Source organism: Muscardinus avellanarius (genome assembly GCF_963383645.1).
Source record: "Muscardinus avellanarius genome assembly, chromosome: 3".
Classification (NCBI taxonomy): Eukaryota; Metazoa; Chordata; class Mammalia; order Rodentia; family Gliridae; genus Muscardinus; species Muscardinus avellanarius.
In genome coordinates, this window is record NC_137788.1 from 4,161,490 (window position 1) to 4,185,604 (window position 24,115).

Below are 24,115 nucleotides of genomic sequence, written 5' to 3' on the forward strand. Positions count from 1 at the left end.
GAAATCCCTGTAAGTATAACAAAAGAAGTCTACATGGAGTTAAGGGGCAGACCTGCACCTAGGTTATAGGATTACGTGGTAGAGCAAGATGGGGGACTTTGTATCTATACAAGCTGTTTTGTATTTTGAACTCTGGTGACTTCCTTTCAGGCCACCCCCTATATTATCCTGCGATAATATAGGGCTGTAACTGTATTATTTCTTTTTATTTTGTAATAATAAACTCATTTAAGTCTTCAGCAGGAGTTCAGACTAGTGTATATCTATCCTAAGTCTAGACAAGAACCTGCGTTTACAGGAATAGTTTCCGGGAGCCTGACAGAGGTCCCCAGGAACAGTTCCCCCAAACCGTAGCAGTATCTTGGGATCTCCATTACCGACAGCTGAATCAACATCACCCCCTGTCCATCCTCTGGTCTCAGCTCTCCCAACACCGCACGACCTCTGAGCCTGCACCTGCCCTCAACAATGTAATCTCGCAGCTACTGCCCATCTGCTTCCCTAAACGCAAACAGCCTCCTGTCCCCACACCTACCGCTTGCTTAGAACCTTTCTGCGGCTTCCTGACGCTTTCTGATCAAGATAAAAGCCCACATTGTGGTCTAGAAGGACCCTGTCACGCCCTGGACACTTCAGCCTGCTGTCCTTCTGTGGAGTCCTCCCCTGCCCCGGGTGCCCCCCCCTCCTCCAGGGCACGGCGTCCTCCGGGCCTTCCCAGGAACTTCCTCTCCTCCCAGGAGGCTGCCGTGGACCTTCCTGCTCCGGGCCCAGCCACAGCTAAGAGTCCTGTTACCATCTGCCCCCCACCTCCCTGACAGGCAGGCCGCAGGCGCCAGGAATGCAGGAAGGATGGACTGTCTTGGCCCCGTGATGTCGCAGAGCTTCCTAAGAGGAAGGTCTAAAGGGGAGAAGCAGGCTTTAGACGCGTCTACTAGAGGGACGTGTCTGTAGGACTGAGTGTCGAGCCCAGGGGCACGCTGAGGAGCTGAGCGCTTCATGGAATGGCTCCGGCTTCTTGAGACCCCAGGAGCCTCTTTCACAAGGACCGGACAGTTGTTTGTTTGCCTGAGCAGGACTCAGCACCAGGCCTGTCTAGAGGAAAATCCACTCCCTCCAGAGGAGATGCGGTCCACACTTGGCCTGGTGCATTAGAGAAACTGGAGGTTTCAGTGCATGTGGGGCTCCCCCTCCGCAGCTCTTCCCTCAGGCCCTGCAGAGGGAGCAGCAGAGCCCCCCACCCCCGCTCCGGCCTTCAGGACCAGCTAAACCACACGCATGATTCTCTCTCCAAGACAGACCACATCCCGGTCAGAGCTCCAGCAAGGCTGACCACCTGTGAACAACGGGTGCCCGTGGGGTCTGCGCTGTCTCTGAGGTCACTGCCCGGCACAGCACGCCCCCTCCCGCGCTCCCTCCATCCCAAACACAGCTCTCTGGTGACTTCTGGTCTCAGCCCCGATCCCTGAGGCCCAGGCCCACGGGACTCTCCTCGGCTGGCCCCAACCATGTTCTCCAGGGAAATGCAAGCCCACACCATGCTTACGCTGACGAAGCAGGCAGGAAAAACACATGAAAACTGTCCAAAAATGTACAAGAGTATATTCGTATGATAATCTAAAAAACAGATACAAAATAATATAGTATAAAACATGGTGTAGCAAATGATATATTATGTCCATACAAAATCCAGTAAGAAAAACATAATTTAACATTTAGGACAATTCAGAAAACACATCTTGATAAAAGCAAATTAAAGTTATAGACGGCGGCGACCTCATGGGTCCGAGGATGCCAGGTCTGTGTGTCCGCAGGCAGAGCCTGGTCCCCGCCGCACCGTGGGGCTCCGTTCACGCGAACTCACTCGGAACTCAGTTCACTCAGAGCTCGGCCCGGAGGCCTCAGGAGGTGTTGGCGGGGCTGACTGCACACAGGCACCCTCTGTCCTCAGCCAGGCCCATAGGCGGTGTGGACAGGCCCTGGGGTGGCATGCGGCCGAGGCGGGAGGCGGCCCACCACGCTCACTGGTAGATGACCTTCACGCAGAAGGTCTCTTCGTTTTTGTCTTCGTGGTCGTTGATGTAGATCAGGATCTCCTCCTGTCCCGCTTTCCCACCAGGCGCGAACCGCAGGCCGATGGTGTAGGTCTCACCTCCTCCCACCTAGGACGCAGCAAGGCCTGAGTCCAGCCCTGAGCCGCCCACAGTGTCCCGCAACGACCTTTTATCCCCCTTAGGTGCCGGGGGTGGCACCAGGGCCTCGCCCTGCTACACAGTGCTCTAGCACTGAGCCACAACCAGCTCTAGCCGCTCCTAGAAACGTGGGGCAGGGCAAGGCGTGTCCCCACACAGGCACACCACGTGGGCTGCTGGCCACGGGCCACTCCTGCACAGGCTCAAGGCCGCGTCTCTCCCGGGCCTCTTCCCCAGCACCTCGAGACGGGGCCCCAGGCTGCCGCCTCCCTCAGGAGAAGCCCGGCTATCTGGGAATGAGAGCCCTCCAGACGTGTGCCAGGAGTGCAGATCAGTGGTAGAGCACACACCTGGCACCGGTTCAATCCTCAGCACTACAAAAACTAAACACAGAGCTCACAGACTGATGGCCGCCAGCCACCTGCCACCGCCCCTACGACCCTCAGGATGGGAGGTAGGCTTTCGGACACCGGATTTGGGTCAAATGGATGGGAAACTGCTGGGAAGGTCAGTGACCAGGACCCTCCTCGCCACAGTGCTGGCTGGGTCTGTGGAGACGGAGGAGCCTGTCAGAGGACTCGCTGGCCACCGGAAGCACCGCACCAGGACGCAGGGGCCCGTCACTGTCCCAGATCCTCTAGAGACGCCCATGGTGACACAGAGCTGCTTCCAAGTGCAGTGCTAAGCACCCTGCGTCAGGGCCCCAAGCGCCCCGAGGTGCCACTGCTGCGGGGAGGTGCAACCTGGTGGCCCCGTGCAGCCCCAGACACACCTGAAGGAGCCCTAGCCCCCGTGCAGCGCCAGAAACACCTGGAAGGAGCCCACCCCCACCCCCACACACACACAGGTGCAGCCCCAGCCACACCTGGAAGGAATCCTCCTTGAACTGCAGCAGGTCGGGGCGGTCACTGTGCAGGTGGTAGGCCCTCCGGGAGGGGTAGGGGTTGGTGTAGGTGATCCGCTTGTTGGCACCCTTTCCTTCTCCCACAGCCATGGTGATCTCAAAGGCCTGGGGGTGAGGGGGGGGGGAGACCTGAGCACGCCTCCCTGCCCGCAGCTGCTCCTCCTCCTCCTCCTCCTCCAAGTTCTCCCCAAGCTTCCCACACCCTGCAGAGCCCTGGATCTGGGCAGCCGGGGTCACAGGACCACACGGCGCCCCAGGCTCAGAGGCCCCGCGCTCTGCCCGCGCACACACCTTGGAGATGAGCGGCTGGCGGCAGGCGAGGCACAGGAGCCAGGAGGCCAGCAGCTGGTGGTGGTCCACATCCACCAGGTTCAGGTGCACGAAGCGGCTGCCGGCCCTCCGGGGCCTCAGGGCCACGTGCAGGTCCAGCACCGCGTGAGGCGGCAGCACGAAGGCGCCTGTGGGGTCCGTCTTGGAGAAAAGGAGGCAGGTCAGGGCGCGGCCTCTCAGCTTGCCACCAGGTCCCCGGACCCAGGCCCACCGGCCAGGACAACGCAGAGCGTACGACTGCTCAGGTTCCAACACAGCACTGGCCGGACCACCAGGGCTGCAGCCTCGACCCCTCCACCCAACGTCAGCATTCCCGGGTCACCCGTGCCCCACACTTCAGGTCCCCTTGCCTAAGTAATCTTGGTTTAAAACACGCAGGGCCGGCTAGGACTGTGCGTGGCCTCGGTGCCCAGGGTGTCTCTGGCGTCGTCAGTCCAGAGGTCCGATCAGTATTTCACGCCCAAGACTTCTAGACCCTGGCCTTTGGTTTATCATCCTCACCCTCAAGGTCACGTCTAACAAAAGGCGGTCTCACGACCGGCCAGAGCGCGCTGTCCAAGCCATGTTGGCCGCACAGCCGCGTCCAGTGCCATTGCCTCTGCAAGCCCGCCAGGCGCGCACAGTGAGGGTGCCAGCCCCAGCGGCTATACCTTCAGCTCCTGGGGGTGTGAGGTGAAGGCTCTCGCTTTCCGCACCGTCTGTGTCCCCCGAAGGACGAGGGACAGGCGGGTCAGCTGGCCTGCGACACAGGAGACGTCCACTCGCTGCAAGGAATGCAGGCAGACCTGCCACGTCTGCATGGGCGCTGCCAGCCAGCGGTCCCTGCCAGGGGAGGAGCGCCATCAGACACGCGGCCTCTCCACAACACACGGGCCACGGCACCCAGAGCCCAGCACTGACTACACAGGAACGCAGGCCCACATGCTGTGACACACGTGACACATCTGCACAGGTGGTCAGGAGGAACTCACCAAGACGCTCACCCGGCACGGGCAGCCAGCACAGCCTGTACCCCTGAATGCGGAGTACCCCCACCCTGTCCTCGGAGCCCTGTAGGAAACCTCCCAGCTTGCACTCATTTTTAAGGGGCTTCGGAGGAGGCAGGCGAGGCGGGCTGTGTAGCTGGGTGGGAGCATGGGCAACAACCACAGCTGCAGAGGATGGGGTGCTTCCCAGCCCCCCGAAGGCCAGGCACCCGGAGGAGAGGAAAAAGGAGAGCTGTGGTCCCTCCAGGGCTCTGCCCGGTGACCCTGGTGGGCACGTAACAGGTCGTGGCTCCAGCCACCTGAGCCACTCTGCAGAGGACACCCTCTCCAAGGCCCTGACGGCCCTGAAAGGCAAGGTGAGCAGGAGCCTCCTGCAAAGAGCGAAAAACTCACGGCCACCCGCTGCACCCCAAGGCTGGGACGGGTTCAGGGCCTCTCAGCACCCCATAGCCCGGCCTGCCCCTTCTCCCCCCACCCCCGATGACCAAGGTCTACATACGTACGTATAAATGATGACAAAGAAGTCTTTGATCTCTGGACTTGGGCCACTGGCCACCTTGAGAAACACGTCCCGGGGCTCCCCAGGGCCCTGCCAAGCAGACGGGGTACGTCAGGACCTGGCGCCACGCAACCCCAGCAGAGGCCAGTGTGAGCCGGCCCCTCCACCGTCGGTTAGCAGTTTCCCATACTAGTCAGCACTTGCGGAGCTGTTTACTGCAAGTGAAAAGCATTAGCTTCTTGATCTTGTATTGATTTCAATAATTATATCCCGCAGACTTTAACTGGCTCCTAACCCATCATGACCAGTCGCTGCCGCTGCCCTGCATACATGGTGACTACAGAGCCTTAGCTGCCGCTCCCACTCACGCTGTGCCCTCTGCTTCACGCCTTTCCTTGAAGTGTAAAGGGAGAGATCACAGAGCCGATCTGCCAGCAGAACTGAACTCATCCAGGAGGCGCTCGTGAGGATGTCAAGAGCGCCCCTCAGCACCTCGCAAGAAACCACTCAGCCCGGCCTGCGGTCAGGACACGGGTGCCGGGGGCGGGGGCCCTGGATGCGGCCCCGCCACCTACCACACTCTGGGCCTCACAGATGACGTTCGGGTCGCTGCAGCGAACGTGGAGTGGGGGGTCCTCACCCAGCCTTCCCACGGGAGCACCTGCGACAGGAAACCGACGCCATCACTGACCAGCACGCCTGTGGCACGTGGGCACCCCTACTGTAGCCTGGCACGCGTTTGCCCTTCCCTGGGGAGCCATGTAAAGGGGGACGGCGGCGCCATGGGGCACAGATTCACTTGGTTCCAGGGGTGCCAGCAGGGACGGCAAGCTCCCCACACCACCCTCCTGGGTGTCTGACGGGACAGACCTGGGCTCGAGGGGTGGAATCAGCCACAGGCGTGCACCCTGCCACCCCAGAGGAGGCAGGAAGTTTCACTGCAAACTGTAAAGGCAGGTGGCCGAGCGCCAACGCACCACAGTGCCTCCTGCCACCTTGGGGAGAGGCCTTGCCAGGCAGCCGAAAAGGCCAAATGGCGGGCGCGGGGCGCAGGGACCTGCCTGGGAGCGTGTGCCAGGGAGGCAGGCGGATGGCCTTCTTCAGGAAGGTGAGCTCCGGGTGGTAGAAGCGGAAGACCTGGTCCACCACGTGAGGCTGGGGCTCCACGGTCAGGCAGAGCACGGCGATGGGCTTGCCGCCGCTTCCTCGGAACAGGACCTGGGGGCAGCAGCAGCCCGGGTGTCAGGACAAGCACACGGCTGGGGGAGGCTCTGACCCCCTCCGTGGCCCAGAGTCTCACCACCACCCCAGAAGAGGGATGCACAGACATCATCAGAGCGCAGGGATGGGGTCTGCAGCTGCAGGTGCGCACCCCGAGGGGACCTGAGCCAGGGTCTGCTACCTCGAGGTAAGGACCACCTCAGTCCTAATCCCGCCTCCCGCGCACCCTGGGTGTGTGCGGGAAGTCCTTCCTGAAGGATCTCGCCATTAACCTCCCCAGGGCCTTGTGGGTGGCAATGGGTGGCTGTGTTCCTGGCTGAGCACACTGGCATGAGCTCGATTCCAGATGGCAAAAGAGGAGGCTGTGCCTAAGCCAAGAGAGTAGAAACAGGAACTTTCCTCTGAAAAAAGAAGTTACTTACTGAAAAACCTATTTGTCCAAAAGAGACATCGATTTGGACAAGTGATGTGACGGGCATTTTTGTTTTGTTACATGCACACACGTGTGTGTGCACAAAGGCCTATGCTCACACCCTTGCACACGTGACACACAGGAGAAGCCAGTGGGGGCGATGGTGTAGAAGAGGGAGCTGTCTGAACCTGTCTCACTTTTCCGTTTGGTTGTTGACGCCTATAAATATTCTTAATTAAAGGAAGGAAAGATCTATGTACTGTAAGCAAACTAGTCTCACTCTTTATCAAAATGGTGATGTAACTACCAGAGAAGAATTCTTTTAGAAAGTTTTTGTGTGTGTTGAGTGTGTGATACTGGGGTGGAACCCAGAGGTTTTTCTACCTCCGGGCTATACTCCCAGACCTATTTTATATTTATTTGGAAACAAGGTCTCACTAAGTTGCTGACTCACAAAATAGCTGAGGCTGGCTTCGAACCTGTGCGATCCTCCTGTCTCAGCCTCCCAAGTGCTGGGATTACAAGCGTGCGCCACCACACCCGGCTCTTTTAGCAAGTTTAAAACACAGGGTCATAGGACCTCGGAGCAATCGGCACCTCTCGGAAGCCTTAGCAGCAGCCTTGTTCAGTATTCTGACATCCAGAGGCTCACAGCCCAGCATCAGGACCAAAGGGGCGTGGCCAGCATGGCCAGCAGACAGCTATGTACAGGGAAACTGGGCAACCAAGCAGATGGTGGAGAGAATGGGCGCCAGGTTCCTCACTAGCAAAAGTGGAAATTACAATATGGAACTGAAGACTGGAGGAAGGAGCCCTGTGGTGGTGGACTGGCACTGGAAGAAGTCATGTGAGTTTATGGTCTTCAACCTACGCAGACAGGTCTGTGCGCACGCAGACACATGTATCCATGAATGCCTCCGTGTTGTGCATGCACAATATGTACACGTGTGTGTGTATACATCTGCATATACAGGCACACACCTCCTGGGTCTCTCTGCCCAGCAGCAGTGACACCCAGTGAGCAGGGAGCCACCCAGCACCCAGCCTTGGCTTCTAAATTTCATTCTCCGCGAGACGGAACCGGAGCTAAACAGCTGATTCCTGAAGCTGAACAGTGAAGTGTAAGACGGGCCAGGAGCTCCTTGTGGTGCCAGGCACTCAGGAGGGGCTCAAAGCATGGCAGGGCCATGTCAACTGGACCCTCGGGAGCCAGTCTGAAGGGGCTGCCAGCGTCACCAGGGTCGGCGGATTTGAGCGCAAAATAAACCATGGTAGTAAGAGCCTGGATAAAACAGGAACCCGCAGTGCGCGCGGCTGCCAAAGCACACTGGTGGAAGGCTGGACACAGCGAAGGCAAAGCTCCGCCTCTCGGCTGGGACGCCGCCGTGGGGGTGGAGCCAATGACGCTGGAGAGCCAGGCGCCGTCTCCAGTGGGCAAGACCATCGCTGCTCGCTACGGCCAGGGGGTGAGCGGGCAAGAAACAGAACGCACACGGTCTCGGGATGTCTTGTGACGGTACTTACTCACTGCCTTCCAATGACTAAGTACAAAATACTTAATGTTAGAGAGACGGGCATGACAGATGCTGTCTTAAGTAAATGAGAAAGTGCACAGCAGCAATGAGACAAAGAACGTCGTGTTCCCTCCAGGTCTGAGGTTCTGAGGACGACAGTGTCCTGCGGTGTGCCCGCCCCGACGCACAGTCGGGGAAAGGCGTGAACCCCACCCAGGGTGCTCCGCAGGACTGGCCACCCGGAGGCCCAGCACTGCCACAGGCACAGCAGGGAGCCCGACTGCGGCACGCCACAGCCTGGCAGGCGACAGGCTGGCACCAGGACACGTATAGAACATGAACGGGGGTTCGGTGAAATGACATAAGTGGCAATTCGTAATCCTCAGAGATCTCCATTTTCAGGACAGATGAGGCCCAAGTTTCCTTGCATACTGGGGCACTGGGTTGATAGCATATCCTCAAAGTCTTTAGAAAGAAATATGCATACATATAGCCGGGCGTGGTGGTGCACGCTTATAATCCCTGTGCTTGGGAGGTGGAGATGGGAGGATCGCGCTGGTTCGAAGGCAGCCCCGCTGGCTTAAGGGACCCTGTTTCCAAAAATAAATAAAGTATAAAATAGGTCTGGGAGTGTAGCCCGGAGGTAGAAGGGCTTCCAGGAACCCCAGTACCACCCCAAAAAAAAAAAAAGAAAGAAATATGCATATATAGAGAGAGAATAGTAAGGTCAACATGGCAAATGCTAACCACTGGGAAATTGAGGCAGACAGCACGAGAATTTTTTCTTGTATCTTTCCTCTAGACGTGGAATTGTCTTGAAATACTTTTCTTAAAAGCACAGAGTTGACCTGAAAGGGACGAAGGTGGAAAGGGAGGACAGTCTTAGCACCTCCAGGATGAGAAACCCCACATGAAACCCATGAGTTCATGACGAGATGCCAAGAAGCCCGAGGACCTTGGAGGTTGCTAGGCCACGACTCATCATTTTGAAAGTCGATAAGTAAAAAGGAAGGAATCTAACATTTACCCTAACATTATAAGGCAAAGTATATTTTACGGCGGCTGAACTGCTGACGGAGTTTTGCTTACAGAAGAATCAGCAAGAACGACAGACCTGGAATCTCTCCACCTCCTCCCAGTGGGACAGCCGGCGGGGGCGGACGGCGGCGGACAGCGTAACTGACGACCCCACCGCAGCCTCTGTGACGTGGCTGGCCCACGGTCAGGCAGGCCAACGTGGAGACCAGTGAGCACAGCCTGGACCCCAGAGACGCCCAGGACGGCTAGGCCCAGGGGAGAGATGACAGCGTGTGGTCAGGATAAAAAGTGCTTAGCAGTCTGAGAGCGACACTGAAGCAATTCTGGGGAGACTTCCGGGGTCTCCTTAAACTCCAGGTGCATGTGAAAGGAATGTTTTGATACAAAGATCATTTTAAATTTGAAGCCAGGCATGGTGGCGCATGCTTCCAATACCAGCACTTGGGAGGCTGAGACAGGAGGATCACACAGGTTCCAAGCCAGCCTCAGCTACTGAGTGAGGCTCTCAGCAACTTAGTGAGACCCTGTTTCCAAATAAAGTATAAAATAGGTGTGGGAGTATAGCCCAGAGGTAGAAAGCCACTGGGTTCCAACCCCAGTACCACAAAAACAAATAAATAAATAAAGTGAAAAACACTTGAAATCTTATTCAGACTTCCCTTATCTGACCGATGTGGCATTGCTCCCCTCCATGGGGTGTCCTGCAGGCGCTGGGGAGCAGCCAATCTCCCTGGTCCCCGCACCCAAAGCCGAGGGAGCCTCCTCCCATGCCTTCCCGCTGGAGCTCGGGGCGGCGCCTGCTGGGAATCTGGGTACCAGCTTTTGCCTCTGACCCCGGTGCTTAGAGACAAAGCATCTGTCCCTGTCACCTGCCTGCACCCCCACTAGAACCTAGGCTGGTGGACCTGGGGGATGGCCAGGACTCCCCAAACACACAGGAAGGCAGTAATCGCCTGAGACTCTGCAGCAGAGATAAAGAGCAGACAGACTCTTCCACAAGCCACAGCGACGTGCTGGGTGTAGATACAATAAAGCACCAGACGCAGCCGCTGCCGCCCTGTTAGAACATGGAGAACCCCCCAAGGCCCTGTCCCTCCCCACCAACCCAACCCCAACCCAGAGCCCTTCTCCGCAGGAGGACACAGGAAGTAGCAGGGTCAGGGGCCGTGCCCCACGGGGCCTCGGGGCATCGCGGACCGGCCCGAGGCTTCTGCCTTTACCTTGGCGTGTTTGGTGGGCATACTGCTAGTCCCCGGTGATCCGGCGTCCACGCCCTTCTCAGAGCTCAGCTCAGCGGAGGTCTGTGGAAACTATCGGCGGTCACAAGCAGGTCACAAGGTGGCCTCGGGGTGGCGGACACTCGGGCCACCCTCCGAGCAGTGATTACCATTAAGCAGCCTCACCCACCACACAGGGGGCTACAGCTGTCAGAAGCTCCCCAACGGCAGGCCCAGGGCGACCCTGCTCTGTCTGGAGCAAAGGCCTGGTCTCAGCCGCTGCCCCCGGCCCGCCCGGAGCCAGCCTCTCAAGCTCACGTGAGAGACGGCCTCATCCTATGGAACTGACCTCAGGAGGCCCTTCATGAACTGAAGCACACACCCCCAAACACATCGTGCACAGCCTCACCCAACACCCCCGGGCGGGTTCCATGTAGCGAGCACGCCGACCCCGGTGTGGATGGGGAGGCACACTCCAGCCGATCTGTTCACCCTGGCTGGGGAGACCAGGGTCTGGTCCAGCCTCGCCGGCCTGTCTGCACAGCACAGGTGCAGAGGGCCTGCCGGCCAGGCTGGATGGGGCTGGCTCCCCCTGCCCGGCACGTCACAGGGGGTGCACTGTTTCCATCAGAGCTGGAGCAACTCCCCACCAGACGAGCCTCCACGCACCTGCGCCGGGCCCGCGGAGAAGCTCTGGTACTTGAAGGGGATGTGGGTGGTCTCCCGGGGGCGCAGGTAGAGCTGGGGGGCCAGGCCACCGCCACGCAGGTGGAACATGTCCTCCTCCAGTGGTGTGTGCAGGCCCGCGGCCTCCTTGAAGTACCTCCACTCCCGGCTGTCCACGATGACGCTGGGGGCGGCACGGTGAGGACCGGGCTGGGAGGAGCCTCCCGCTCCCCAGGGCCACTGGAGGGGCTGGGCCTCACCTGAGCTCAGGGCGGTCGATCTCAATGGTCACGGTGTGCTGCGTGTTGTGGGGGTTCTTAAGCGCGAACTCGAAGAACTCGGCTGTGCCCAGGGTGGCGTAGAGCGTGTGGCGCGTGGTGATGGCCAGGCTCAGCACGCTGGCGATGCTCTCGGCCTTGATGCGCTCCCGGTAGGCGTCGATGACCTGCAGGTCCCGCGAGTGCTGCGCACGGACGCTCTGCTGGGCCTGTTAGACACAAAGGGCCGCCTGGCACGCGCTTCTCCCTTGGCTTACTGACCGCCCCCCACACCCAATGGACAATCACTGCAACCACTCTTCCTTGACCATGTGCTTTGGTGGAGGATGGGCCACCCCCGTCCTGGTCTCTGTCAGCCCTGGGACAGAGAAGGCGCGCATCTCTCCTCCCTCAGAAGCTTTACACAGCACCCAACGTCTCTGCCCCGGGGCACTGTGCCCTGCGTCTTCCTGGTAGACTGCTAGTACACTGCCCCCACTGGGATCCCGGCCTCGCCCTCCCTCTCCTCTTCCCTTTGGGATCCGCTGCCTGACGACAGCATCTGGTGCTCATGGTGCTCCTGGCCAGGCGGCAAGTCGAGGGACACTGTCCTCGCCTGCAGAGAAGTCCTGCCTGCCAGTGACCCGGTGAGTCTGCCATACCCCCAGGACGTGCCGGGAAGCCTGTCTCCTGCCCCCTGGGCAGCTCCCAGCATCCGCGTGCTCAGCAGCCACAGCCAGAGCGGCATCCTGGCCTCCACGCTGCACTGCTTCTTAACCACTCAACAGGCAGGAGGGGTGGTGATCTGCTGGGCCCCGAGGTCCCCAACACTCAGCACATCCCTGCCTGGCCCCAGTCCTGGTTCAGAGATGAGCAAGCCACCCAGCCAGGGCAGTGCAGCAGCCGCCACTGGCTCACTCCACTTCAAGAAAGCAAAGCTCTGTTCTGAGACCTGGCACAGTGCGTAACAAGAACCTCGGAAACTGCGCGTCCCTGCGGGGCCCAGGTGCGTGCTGGAGTTAGCGGATGGGAGGAGAGGGTGGGGCTGGCACCCAAAAGGACAGGGAGGTGCCTGGCCCTGCTGATGAGATGCAGACTGGAGCCGCCCCGCCCTGGGACTGTGCGCTCACTGCGTGAACAGCTGCAGAGCATGCACAGGGGCCAGAAGCCAGGCTGAGGGCAGGGGGCCTGCTGGCCCGCGCATACTGGCTTCCTGGCCTCTGCCACCCGAGTTCCCCCGCACAAGGAGACCAGCCCACTGGCCTTTCTTCCCAGCCCAGCCTCCACAAAGTGCATGATCTCCACCACAGGCCTGCGGCTTTGCACACGCAGCAGCTACCACTGACCTACAGCAGTTCCTATAGGCCAGGCGCTGACCTGCACCCCGGGCACAGAGCAAATTGAGTGACCCTCACGAGAAAGGCAAGGTACCCCAAGTGTCCCCAGGCACTGTGGGGGTTGGGCTCCCTGGCACTCACTCCCAGCCCTGGGACGCTTGCACACCCGGCCTCCTGCCCAGGCCTGTCTCCCTTGGTCTGCAGCGAATGCTATAGATACGACTCTGGAAGGGAAGGGACAGGCCCAGCATCCTCCACTTCCTGGTGTATGACCTTCCATGCCTGTGTCAGGATGCAAGGAGCTCGCCACACCTGAAGACCAGGCGGGACATGGCGGGCCAGCCCCACAGCACACGGCCTCACAGTCCTGCCCTTCCTAACACAGGGCTCTGGGGGCTCCAGAAGCGGCAGGAACCTCCCATGTGTGGCAAATTATGTTGTTTTCACCTCAAAATCCGGTGGCCTCCCACCCAGAGCATCATTAGAATCTAGTGAAAATCACTCTTGTGTTTATTTAGTAACCCATCATGATCAAACCTACTGCTGCGTTCAACATGAGGGCTCTGGGCACTGACCTCTTTATCAGAGCACACTGGCTCAAAGGGAGCCAATTAATAGCAACAGCTGGGTGCGGTGGCCCACGCGTATACTCCCACTACTGGGGACGCTGAGACAGGAGGATCCTAGGTTTGTGGCCAGCCTCAGCTACTTAGTGAGGCTCTGTTTCAAATAAAGAATTAAAAAATAGGGCTGGGGGTGTAGCTCAGAGGTAGAATGCCCCTGGACTCCATTCCCAGTACCACAAAAACTAAGTAATAATAATAACAACAACAACAACAACAGCATCTGCCCCTCTCCCAGGACCTGCTGTGCACCAGGCCCACCTGAGGGGGCTATCAGTATCCCTTGTGACAGCTGACAGAACAAGCCCCTCCTGCTTGGTGGGAGGAGGAACAGTGTGCTAAGACAGGTGGAAGCCCGCCCACGTCCCAACCCTCCAGAGCCTGGTTCACAGTCGCTCCTTTGCCCCGACCTCTGACCCCTGACCCTATGGCCCTGCACACGAGTCCAGGCTCCCCACCAGTATCCACTCCTTTCCCCTTTGGACTGAGTCGAGTGTTTCTGTCTCCCTGACTGAACCCCAGCCTGCTGGCAGGGACCAGCACTCCTCCATCCCCGGTGCCCACCAAGGGCCTTGCTCCAGCAGGGCTGAATGGACAGATGCAGGCTGTAATGTCCCCTGGGGGTCCTCAGGGGTGGCAGCAGCATCTGTTCCGGCAGATGCCAGCCCCTTAGGGATCTTTCTCAATGCCCTGTGGCTCCTTAATTCTGTGAACCCAGAAGGTATGACACCCCCTCCTCCATTTCCTAGTTGCAAAATATTACAGCCTATTTAGATTCTCAACCAGAAAAGGGAATGTTTTTGGCCAGAGTGATTAAACTGGCAACCAAAGTCATTCAGCTCTGGCCCTGAAAGCTCAGAATCCTCCACGCTTTCTTAAAAACCCCGGCTCCAGGGCACCCCAAGCCAACTGGAAGCAACCTCCAGGGGCAAAGCCCAACCATCAGCGTGTCTTAGAAGTTCTGAGGATTCCAAGCAGATAACTACCCTTGGTGGCTGAAGAGCCCAGTTCACTTGTCTCCTGCAACTAAGGCTTCGTGGGAGGTTGAGAGAAGACAGGGGAGAAGGGGAGACAGGTCACCACGGCCGGCAGGCGGACTCACCAGCAGACTTGTCCTGTGGCCGCTGGGCTCCCTTCCGGACTCAGATTCGCGCAGGCGCACGGACCTCATCCTCTCCAGCTTGCGCCTGCGGACGGCGTCCACCTCGCGGCCGGCACCCTGCGGGCCCGGGCCACCCCTCGTGTGGGTGAGCAGCACGGCAGCCAGCTCGCTGTCCACGTCGGCCAGCTTCTGCGCTTGAACCACGTTTTTTCCTGCTGAAAGGGTCCAAAACAGGAGTCAGGGGTGGGCTATGGAGGCCATGCTCTGCCGGCAGACCTGGAACAGCTCTCCCGGGCCACGGGTCTAGGTCCGATCTGGACAGTTAAGATGCTGGTAAAGGAGGTAACTCAGAGCCTGGTCCCCAGGGCCTCCCTCTTTCACCAGCCTCTCAAATAAAAGAAATTCAGATTCAGGTCCTTGGATGTCCTGTGACCCATACACCTCTAGGTAATTATCCAAGGAAAAGCTAACTCACGGGGGACTTAAAGGGCCCGCAACACCCACCCACACTCAGAGGCGCTCCTCCAGAGAGCGCTCCTGCACAGCCGCGTCCTGAGCTCTGAGGCTGGAATTCCCACCCCCACCACATGCAGTGTCACAAGCCCCGAGTTCAGGTCAGGAGGGGGGTCTGGCGAGGCTGCGGCCCCTGGCTGAGGGACCCTAGTAATCAGAGCAGACGAAGCTCAGGGCAGAGCTGACTCCAAAGCTGGGTTCCCGCCCCTGGGTCTCCTGTGGAGTGACAATTTATACCTGAGCACACAGTGAGCCACCGGCAGGCAGGACAGAGGCCCCCTTCCCCTCCTTCCCATGTGGAGCCAGGGCTACAGGTGTCAGGGACTGTGTTCAGTGACCGGCCATGCCACAAGCTGACAAACGAGATCCCATGACAACCTCAGCCCAGGAAGGGCAGGTGGAGGGCACCCAGCTCAAGACCTGGGCCCTCCAACCCCAGCACGGATTCTCTGCCCCACCCCTGGCCTAACCCTCCCTGTCTCCGTTAAAGAGTGCTGCTTCCAGGTCCCAGGCACAGCGCAGTACTTGGGAGGTTGAGACAGGAGAATCACAGGTTCGAGGGCAGTCTTAGCAAGTAGTGAGACTCCTCCACCTAGTGAGACGGTGTTTCAAAATTTTAAAAAATAAAAATAGGGCTGAGGGTGTGGCTCAGAGGCAGAATGCCCCTGGGTCCAATCCCTAGTACTACAAAATAAATAAATGATGCCATTTGATGGCGTTTTAGATACTTCCCACAGCAGGTGGCTGAGGCGTCTTAAGTGACTGTCCCACAGAAGCGCGCAGCACAGGACACAGGGCAGGGTGCAGGCACGCGAGGGGAAGCCCAGGAGGAGCCAGGCAGGGTGCTCAAGGGGATCTGCAGGACGCATGGCCCCGCAGGCACCCTCCTGGCTCGGTGAAACCAGCCACAAAGCTCCCCGTGGCGTTTCTCACCACAGTGGTCCTCACTGATGCCAGCTCCTGGGCGTGAGGGCTTCCTGCTCCTGGAGCTGGCTCTGCATGGCCCGTGGTGGCCAGAGGGACCAGCTGGGCACAGACACCTTGACAGCAGGCAGGAAGTCCAGGTGCTCATCCCAAGCCCCGGCCCAGCTGACCTCCATCGGCCTCAGTTCTACTGAAATGAGGTGCTGGCGTGGAGTAGACCGCAACCTGCTGGGTCTTATTATCAAGGGTCCTGGGTCCCCTGAGCATCTGTCCCATGCACGGCCCCTCTCTCTGGAATAATTACAGCTCTGCCTGGGGTCTCAGTGACTGGATGTGTGGGATCCCCCTAGCCTTCAAGACGGATCCTAGAAGCCCCATCCAGCTCCAACAAGCCCCAGGTCTGGCATCCCCTCCTACCTGCCAGTCAGGCCACCACACAAAACAGCTCGTGGCAGACTTGGAGTCACACAGGCAACGTCCCGTATCTGGGGAAATGCTACTTAAGGGGCCTTCCCACTTCCAATTCAAAGGACAAGTGTATATTCAGATACATGAGGTCTTTGATGTGAAGGGACAGAGAGACTTCCAGAGCTTCCCTGCTGTGGGAAATATTTCCACCAAACCCAGATCTTTCCCTCCAGACCCAAGCTTTTCTTTCCCAAGCTCTGTAACGGGTCAGGAAACCAACGGGTAGTTTCTACCCGCTTTTAAAACTCAGTTGGTGTTCACCCTGACCTTTTCCTCCTCGTTTCCTGGTCCCTAGGTGAGCAGGGACAGACACAAGACGCCGCAGGACCGTGGCTTCTGCAGAACAGCGCAGCAGCGGCAGGCCACACAGAGGCCCACACAGAGGGGCGGCGGGGCCCAGAGACCTACAGGACCACCGACAGGGCCCTGAGCTGGACACAGGCCATCGCCGCCACGGCGCGGTGCATGCGCACTCACACGCACACAGGCTGCCCCCTCCCCTCCCCTGCCCACGCAGGGCCCATGGTCTCCACTCACATCTTGGGCCTCCCCTCGAGAGAAGGCTGCCTCCGGGGAAGCGACTGGCTCCTTCGTTGGAGATGACCTGCGATCTGGAAGGTGGAAGCGAGCCGGCCTCCCTCGCTGTCTGTTCACTGGCGTGACCTGGTGAGAAGCGCCAGCATGAGGCCGGAGGCCAAAGGGAAGCCGAAGTCCAGCCAGCCTCGCCCCGAGCCTCAGGCTCCAGCTGGACCCCAGCGCCCAGTGCCCCGGCACCCCCCGAACCCGTCTGCTCTGAATGCAGCCTCATCTCGGAGACCCATCCTGCCATCGAGTTGCTGGCGGCCCCAAGACGGGAAACGCCACCATTCCCTGGCTGCCAAGAGACCCTGGGCAGAAAACAGATGGGCAACGCAGGACAGGGGCCCTCGCTCGTTCCGTGGCTGCCAGGTAACCCTGCAAGCAGGCCAAGGAAGAAAAGTCACGGGAGGTGAGCCGCTACTGCCTTGGGGGTCGGGATATCCCGGGAGGGAGGGTTGTGTGGAAATACCAGGGCATCTGGAGGTGCCTAACAAACACGGACCCCAAAAGTAAGGCTTCCCCAGGAGGGGCCAGGCCGGAGGGAAAAGCAGTGTCTGAATTCAAGAAACTCCCAGGAAACGGGCTGGGTGCTCAGAGGGGAACACACGCATCGGTCACACCAGAGCGGCAGATACAAGACACTTGTAGGCAGAGGCTGAGTCTCTCCCAGGAGGGTACCCAAAATGCAAGATTAAGGACAAAATTCTGGGTGATAAGGTGAAATAATCCAAGCCCCTTGCTCTAGTCCTGGGGAGGCCAGCCCGGGTGGAGGGTGGACAGCCCCACCATATAGAGCCGCTCCAATTCCCAGGGAGCAATGGGTCTTGTTAGGACCCATCTCTCATGTTCCCAGCAGCTCAGGATCTAAACCAAGAGCCCCCAAAACTGCCCGGCCTCTGGTACCAAGTCCTTACTGTGCCTGTGCCTCTCGAGGTGGGAGGACCAGTGTTCTAATGTCCGCAGTAAACGCTGGACTTCGAGGAGCTGATCAGTCCGCAGTAGCAGCGGCCTGAGCAAATGCCCGGTGGCACCGTGGAGGACCATCACTTGAGAGCCTACCTGCCAACTGCAGTAAAATCCGCACTCTACACAACTGGCAATTCCTTTCGACCTGGCATTTCCTTTTTTTTTTTTTTTTCTGGTGGTACCGGGGTTCTACCTTCTGGCTACACTCCCGGAGCTATTTTTATATATTTTTTTTATTTGGAAACAGGGTCTCTTAAGCCAGCGAGGCTGGCTTCAAACCAGTGCGATCCTCCTGTCTCCGCCTCCCAAGAGTGGGGATTACAAGCGTGCACCACCACGCCCGGCTTCAACCTGGCATTTCAAACCCCAAGTGAAGCCCCTCTAGTGGGTCATTAGGTGGACAATGTATATATTAGAATCAATAGAAGGTTGTCAAGCTTATCTTCAATGCCATACAGAAAATAGTTAAACAGAGACAGTTCTAACCAAACCTCCGTAGATTACCAACATAATCTCTTGTCAAATACCTTCAAGAACGAGAGCTGCCGTATGTTAATAAAGGGTGAAGAGTAATAGTGTATAATAAAAGAGGAGGGAATTGTGAGAAATAATTAGGTCTTTTCTGTCTAAGGAAGAGTCTGACTTGGCTCCATGCTGTAAAACTGCCAATGTGTTGTATTGTGTTTGTATTTTGTAAAGATTGTGAGTGCCAGCCCCTCCCCTGGGGCCCCTTCAGCCAATGGAGGACTGTGAGGCTTTGTTCCCACCAATGGGAACAAGGCACAGGAGCCCGGCAAGTTCCCGCCATGGCTCACTGGCGGCACAATCCCTTTTTGCAAAAAGTACAATTCGTCTTGCTGAGCTGCTTTCAAATATATGTCTTTTTTTTTTTTAAACAATGCCATAAAAATTTACTTCTAACTTGGTGATGCCAAAAAGACCAGTGAGGGTGAAGGTCCCGTGGTGGTGGAGAAAGGCAGATTTGGAAGATACAGATTAAAGCCAATTCCCAGCAAACTTCTCTTGGGGAGGTCCCCTAAGTGAGGGAGACAGCGTGTGCAGCCCTTCCCGCAAAACCTTGCATTCCGGCCAGGCGTGGTGGTGCACTCCTGTAATCCCAGTACTTGGGAGGCTAAGATAGGAGGATCACAGGTTCAAGGACAGCCTCAGCTAGTAGTAAGACTCTCATCAACTTAACGAGACACCCTGTTTCAAAATAAAAAATAAAATAGGGCTGGGGTATAGCTCGGAGGTAGAATGCCCCTGGGTTCCATCCCCAGTACCACACACACACACACACACACACACACACACACACACACACACACTCCTTGCATCCTGATCCCTGTTAAACCCTCTGCTCCGCTGGAGTGTTTCCGTGTCTGGGCGGCTGCAGGGCCACCTTCCTGCCCCCCGCAGGCTGCAGTCCGGTCAGGTGCCCCCACCCCGGCTCCTTCTCAGGCTCCTCAAAGTCAAAGCTCAGTGGGAGGGCGTGGCCTTCAGCCCTCCTCCAGCTGCTGCGCTGGCCCTCCCACGAGGAGCTTCCAGGCTCCTGGGGTGTCACACGTGTGCTCAGGCACCCGCTCAAAGCCTGAGGGTCTGCTAAGGCAGCCAGGCTCTGCCCAGAACTGGCTGCCGCCATCACTAAGGGCGAGACGGCAGGCACATCCCCTGCAGCGGCACCCAACGCCCTGAGCCACTCCTCCTCCAGCTCCTCCTGCTCCTGCTCTTGCTCCCCCTCCTCCTCGGCCTCGATGCCCGCAGCCTTGGCCCTTTGGCTGAAAGGCCCACCCACACCCAGAGATGCAGCCTCAGCTTCTCTCCCTTATCCTGCCACTGTGCTCCCGCCACTGTGCTCCCGCCACTGTGCTCCCGCCACAAAACTGTCTGCTCCTAATCCTGCTGCTGACCCCACGACACCTGGCTGCTCCAGTCAGCCCCGTAAGAATGAGGGGCCTGCCTCTTAGGACGAGCCTCTGGGCCGAGGGGTGCTCCTGGGTGCCTAGGCTGAACACCAGAGACTCCGCCAGCCACCACCCACCTCTGTCCCTGCGCTCTCCACAGGGCTCTCCTCTCCCCACACCAAGGCCCTCGGGCCCCCAACCTGAGGCTGTCAAGCCTGCACCCAGCACATTCGTCTCACCTCCCTGGGGTGCATTTAAGCCCTGGCATCAACGTCCCTCACGCTGCCACATCTTGCAGCCTGACTTATCTTCGAGGGCCAAAAGGACAGAATTCCCAGGCAACATGAGCACTGGACAGCCCAGTGAGCCACTGTTAGTTAGTCCACCACCACAAGGACTAGGGCAAAGGCCGTGGCAAGTAGGAAAAGCGTCCCAGGAGCCCCCGGGCCAGCGGGATGGCAGACCCACGTGCTGGCCAGAGCCAGAGCTGGCGCCAGAGCACCAGAGCGCCAGGCACTGATGGCCCCGCTGGAGCCCGGCCTTGCCCAGGACACCGAGCACCCGCTGGCCCCAAGCCCCGGGGCCTGCCGCCTGAGCTCAGGGCTGCCCAGGCCCCCGCTGCCCTGCTGCCCCTGGAGCTTCATGGTAGGCGGTGGTTTGTGGGCTGACAGGTCTGGGCAAGCTCGCTCACCACCTGAGGACCCGCTCCGAGTGGAAGCAGACCCTCCCTCACCAGTGGGCGGGCGCAGAGCACCTCCGCTCACGCTGGGTCAGCAGTTCACCGCCCGTGGGGAAGCCGGGAGCCCTCCGCAGCCTTCTCCACCACCTGTCTGGTGGCTGGAGGTTCCCGAGTCACGGCCGAGGAGGCCTTTGGTCCACTGCACCTGCCTGCAGTGGGCGCTGGCTATCTGGAGCCTGTAACGGGAATGGCTCTGGCAGACGCAGAGACCCAGTACACCGTCTCAGGTCGGGATGGGCTCAGGCCGTCTTCCCCAGAGCTCAGGCTTGCGAGAGGGCGGATGAGGACGGTGGCCGCAGCCATCAGGGAGAAGAGCAGGGCCACGTGGACAAGGACGCTGCTGGGCCTTGCTGCCATCTTCTCTCGGGATCTTCATGCTTATGCTGAGGCCTTGAAAGAGGACTCGCTGTGCGAGCCCAGCTCACACTGCACGCTTCTCAAGAGCAGATGGGTGTGAAGGCACTGCGCTGCAGCAGGGCCCAACGGGCCATCGGAAGCTGTGAGGGTTTCTCCCCTTTCGGTGAGACAGAGGTTATGCTGTGGAACTGCTCGCCTGCTGCAGGTGTGAAAGCCCCGAGCATGCAACCTGATGCAGCCCTGCGGCTCAGCACAGCCCACCACCACTTGCTGTCTGGCTCCACCCCTGGGTGCCTGTCGGTCCTTCACCGCGCTCTCCTTGAAGCGTGGGCTTTGCTGCCATTCGTCCCCAAGGACGGTCCCTCACCCTGTGGGCCCAGCTGCCCCTCCAGGAGGGCCGCCGAAGTGACAGCCCAGCCCCCAGCTGCCCCCTGCCCCTTTTCACAGCCATGATCACCAGGACAAAAAAAATACAAGCCAGTTTTTGCAATCCCCTCATGGCAGAGACCAAGAAAGATGCTTCAAGGTCAGGATCCGACCACCACCCGGGAGACAGCGTGAGGCAGCTGCTGAGGGTTGAGGGCCAGAGAGGAGGCCAAGCGGACGGTGCTGCTCTCCCCCACAGGGTTCCAGGAGCCCAGGCAGGGCTGGCGGGCACCTGTCTCCATCAGCAACACCTCCAATGGACCACTCACGGTGCCTGCAGCCAGCCCTGATCAGGGCCCAGGCAGAGACCAGGGTGCAGGCTCCACCCTGCATCTGCAACCAAGGCTTCCGCAGCCATCAGCCAACACCCTGGCCTGTGCCCACTGCCCCACGCATAATAAACACTTGTATAAAGAAATGGAAGGCCAAAGTTTACAGAGGAGACCAACCAGCCGTGCCCGCGGGCGGCATTTGTCCTTCGGCAGCAGCCCTGCCCGCCCAGCCCTGCCCGCCCGCCGCACACACGGAGTCCTCCAAGCTATCTCAGACTCTCTGTCCCACGGCTTATCTCTCGCTCCCAGGCAAAGTATGAAAATGACAGCTTAAGATAACATATAATGGAGCCCATCTTTCTTCTGAAGATAAGATTTTAAGGCCGGAGTCACTGCACAGTTGTGGCTGGTGGATTAAACATAGAACAAGCACCACGGCCCGGAAGCAGATGCCGCCCGCAGCGCCGCATTGCTGGGCTCCTGAACAGCGTCTGCTTCTTGCACGCGGCTCATTTATTTCTCCAGAACCTAATTGAGTTTTGCTGTTTCCATATTGTCTGTTTTGCAGGCTGCCTTGGATTCTACATTTGTAAACGAGCAGGCAGAAACCTCCCCCAGACCTAATGAGCTGAGCGCTGCCGCCTCGACTCTGCCGCCCTGCGCTGTCGCCGCGTGGTGGATGGTGCCCGCGGGGCTCCAGGACACGGAGTCGGCTGGGTCTGGAGGAATGGAAAATCCCCTAAAGAACTGACGGCGAAGTCTTCATCCTGTCCTCGCCGATGCCTCCAGAGACCTCGATGCCTCAGGCTCCTTGCGCTTTCAGTTTTGCCCCCCCTTTCAGAGAGCCCTCCCGGGGGTCAGAGGCTGTCGCTAGCCTCACAGGGCCTCATCTCAGCCCGTTGGCCTGGAGTGGACACAGGCGTGCACCCATCTTATACCTCAAAGCCTCTGCTCCACAGCCATCCGCAGCCCCTGCTCAGTCCTGGCCCTCCGCAAAGCCTCTAGAGTCTGAGGTAGGACTGCCCTGAGCCAGTCCTGGCCCAAAAGTCCTGCCCGCCTTGGCAGTCTCCAGGCTCTTCCCGTCTCTCTGATGAGCACCCTTGGGACATCGGATACGAGGTCACAATGCTCCAGAAAAAGGCACCTCCCCCTCGCCTTCCTGAGCTGCCGGGAAATGTCGAAGCATCTCTTTCCCCCCCTTTCACGGGGCAGTTCTGTGGGCTGCAACTCCAAACAAGAGAGCCCTCCTGGAACCCGGTCACGTCATCTGAGGGCTGCCAGAGATGGCCCATGGAGAGCATCAAGAGATACGGTGCAGCCAAGCCTTAGATGACCAATGATCTCAAGGCCGCGATCGAAACCAGGAACCCAGCCAGGTGCCTGTGATCCCAGCGCCTGGGAGGTCACGGCGGGAGGACTACAGGGTCGAAGCCAGCCTCGGCCACTTAGCAAGACCTTCAGCAGCCTACTGAGACCCTGTTTCAAAGTAAAACAGTACAAAGGGGTGAGGATGGAGCTCAGAGGTAGAACATCCCTAGTTTCCATCCTCAGTTCCAAAAGAAGGAAAGAAAAGGAGGCAGGTGGAAGGGAGGGAGGAAAGAATCAAGGACCCGGATGACGGGCCAGGCCAGCCCTGAGCCGGGCTCCCAGAGCCCAGCTCCTCTCGGGGGTCTCCTGAGAGCGTGCGCCCAGCGCAGGGGAGGCGCGGCCCCCAGGGCGGTGGCACGAGCCCACTTACCCACGTTGGCCAAGGTCAGGTGCAGCCGGCCCCTCACCACCGCGTGGACGCCGATGGGCTTCACGCTGCCGAGGCTGGCCACGTCTCCACTCACTACCATGAGGTCCTGCTCATACTCAGTCGCCACGACCTCCAGCTCATGTGGGACCTGCACGGCCGGCCGCCCTTGACGGAGGAGGTGCTGCAGAGCAGAGACGGTGCTCGGAAGGGAGGCCACCCACAAGCCCTCCCAGGGGCCGGGCAGAGGGGCTGGGAGGCCAGAGGGAGGAGCGTGGTGCCTGGAGGACCGGAGGACGGCCCCCAGGAGCACAGGGCCGCGGAGGGCAGAGGGGGCCACATCTGCGTGCCACGCCCACCCCCACAGAGGCCATGAGGACCGGGCAGCGCGGTGGTGGGCGGACGCAGCCTGCCTCCACCCAGGAGTGGGAGGTGACGTGACTCTGACCCGCTGGGGCCCCCTTCATGTAACGGAAGAGGATGGGAAGAAGCCCCGGGGAGGAGTGAGGAGCTGCGGGCCTTGGTGCCAGTGTGAGGAGAATGGAAACGCCCAGCAAGAGAGACTCCAATTCTAACTGCGACCATTAAAGAGCAACTCCTCACGGATACCGGGCCCACACAGGATCACACACTCCACCTCGAAGGGCGCCTCTGACGGCCCGGGGAGGTGGTGGCAGGCAGACCTGGGCCCTGCCGCCGGGAACTCACGCCGTCACCTTTGAAGGAGTGGCGGCAGCGTGCCCCACAGGCTGGCATGCAGAGAGCTCAGGGGGCAGGCCGAGCCTTGCCGGGCTAGGCTTGGGGGGAAGCGATCCTTTCAGCGGGCAGAGTGCTGGGTACCGCTCTTGATGGCTGAGCAGAGTCCAGCGCCGGACAGCGACAGAAACACTGGACAGACAGATCCAGTGGGGACACGGCACCTGCCGCATCTGTCCTG

The 24,115-nt window shown here is 59.3% G+C and overlaps 1 protein-coding gene across 1 annotated transcript in view; it reads right to left on the reverse strand.

Moving 5' to 3' along the window:
- Nucleotides 1-2,018: 2,018 nt before the first annotated feature.
- Nucleotides 2,019-24,115, reverse strand: part of NPHP4 (nephrocystin 4) — a gene marked incomplete at both ends in the record, with an annotated part of 92,262 nt that continues 70,165 nt past the window's right edge. Inside the window, 13 exon segments of the mRNA XM_080691259.1 lie at nucleotides 2,019-2,159; nucleotides 3,055-3,198; nucleotides 3,385-3,564; nucleotides 4,074-4,245; nucleotides 4,913-4,998; nucleotides 5,484-5,569; nucleotides 5,970-6,126; nucleotides 10,314-10,403; nucleotides 10,980-11,160; nucleotides 11,237-11,463; nucleotides 14,296-14,505; nucleotides 16,739-16,863; nucleotides 23,182-23,362. Coding sequence (XP_080547385.1) covers nucleotides 2,019-2,159; nucleotides 3,055-3,198; nucleotides 3,385-3,564; nucleotides 4,074-4,245; nucleotides 4,913-4,998; nucleotides 5,484-5,569; nucleotides 5,970-6,126; nucleotides 10,314-10,403; nucleotides 10,980-11,160; nucleotides 11,237-11,463; nucleotides 14,296-14,505; nucleotides 16,739-16,863; nucleotides 23,182-23,362 — 1,980 coding nt within the window.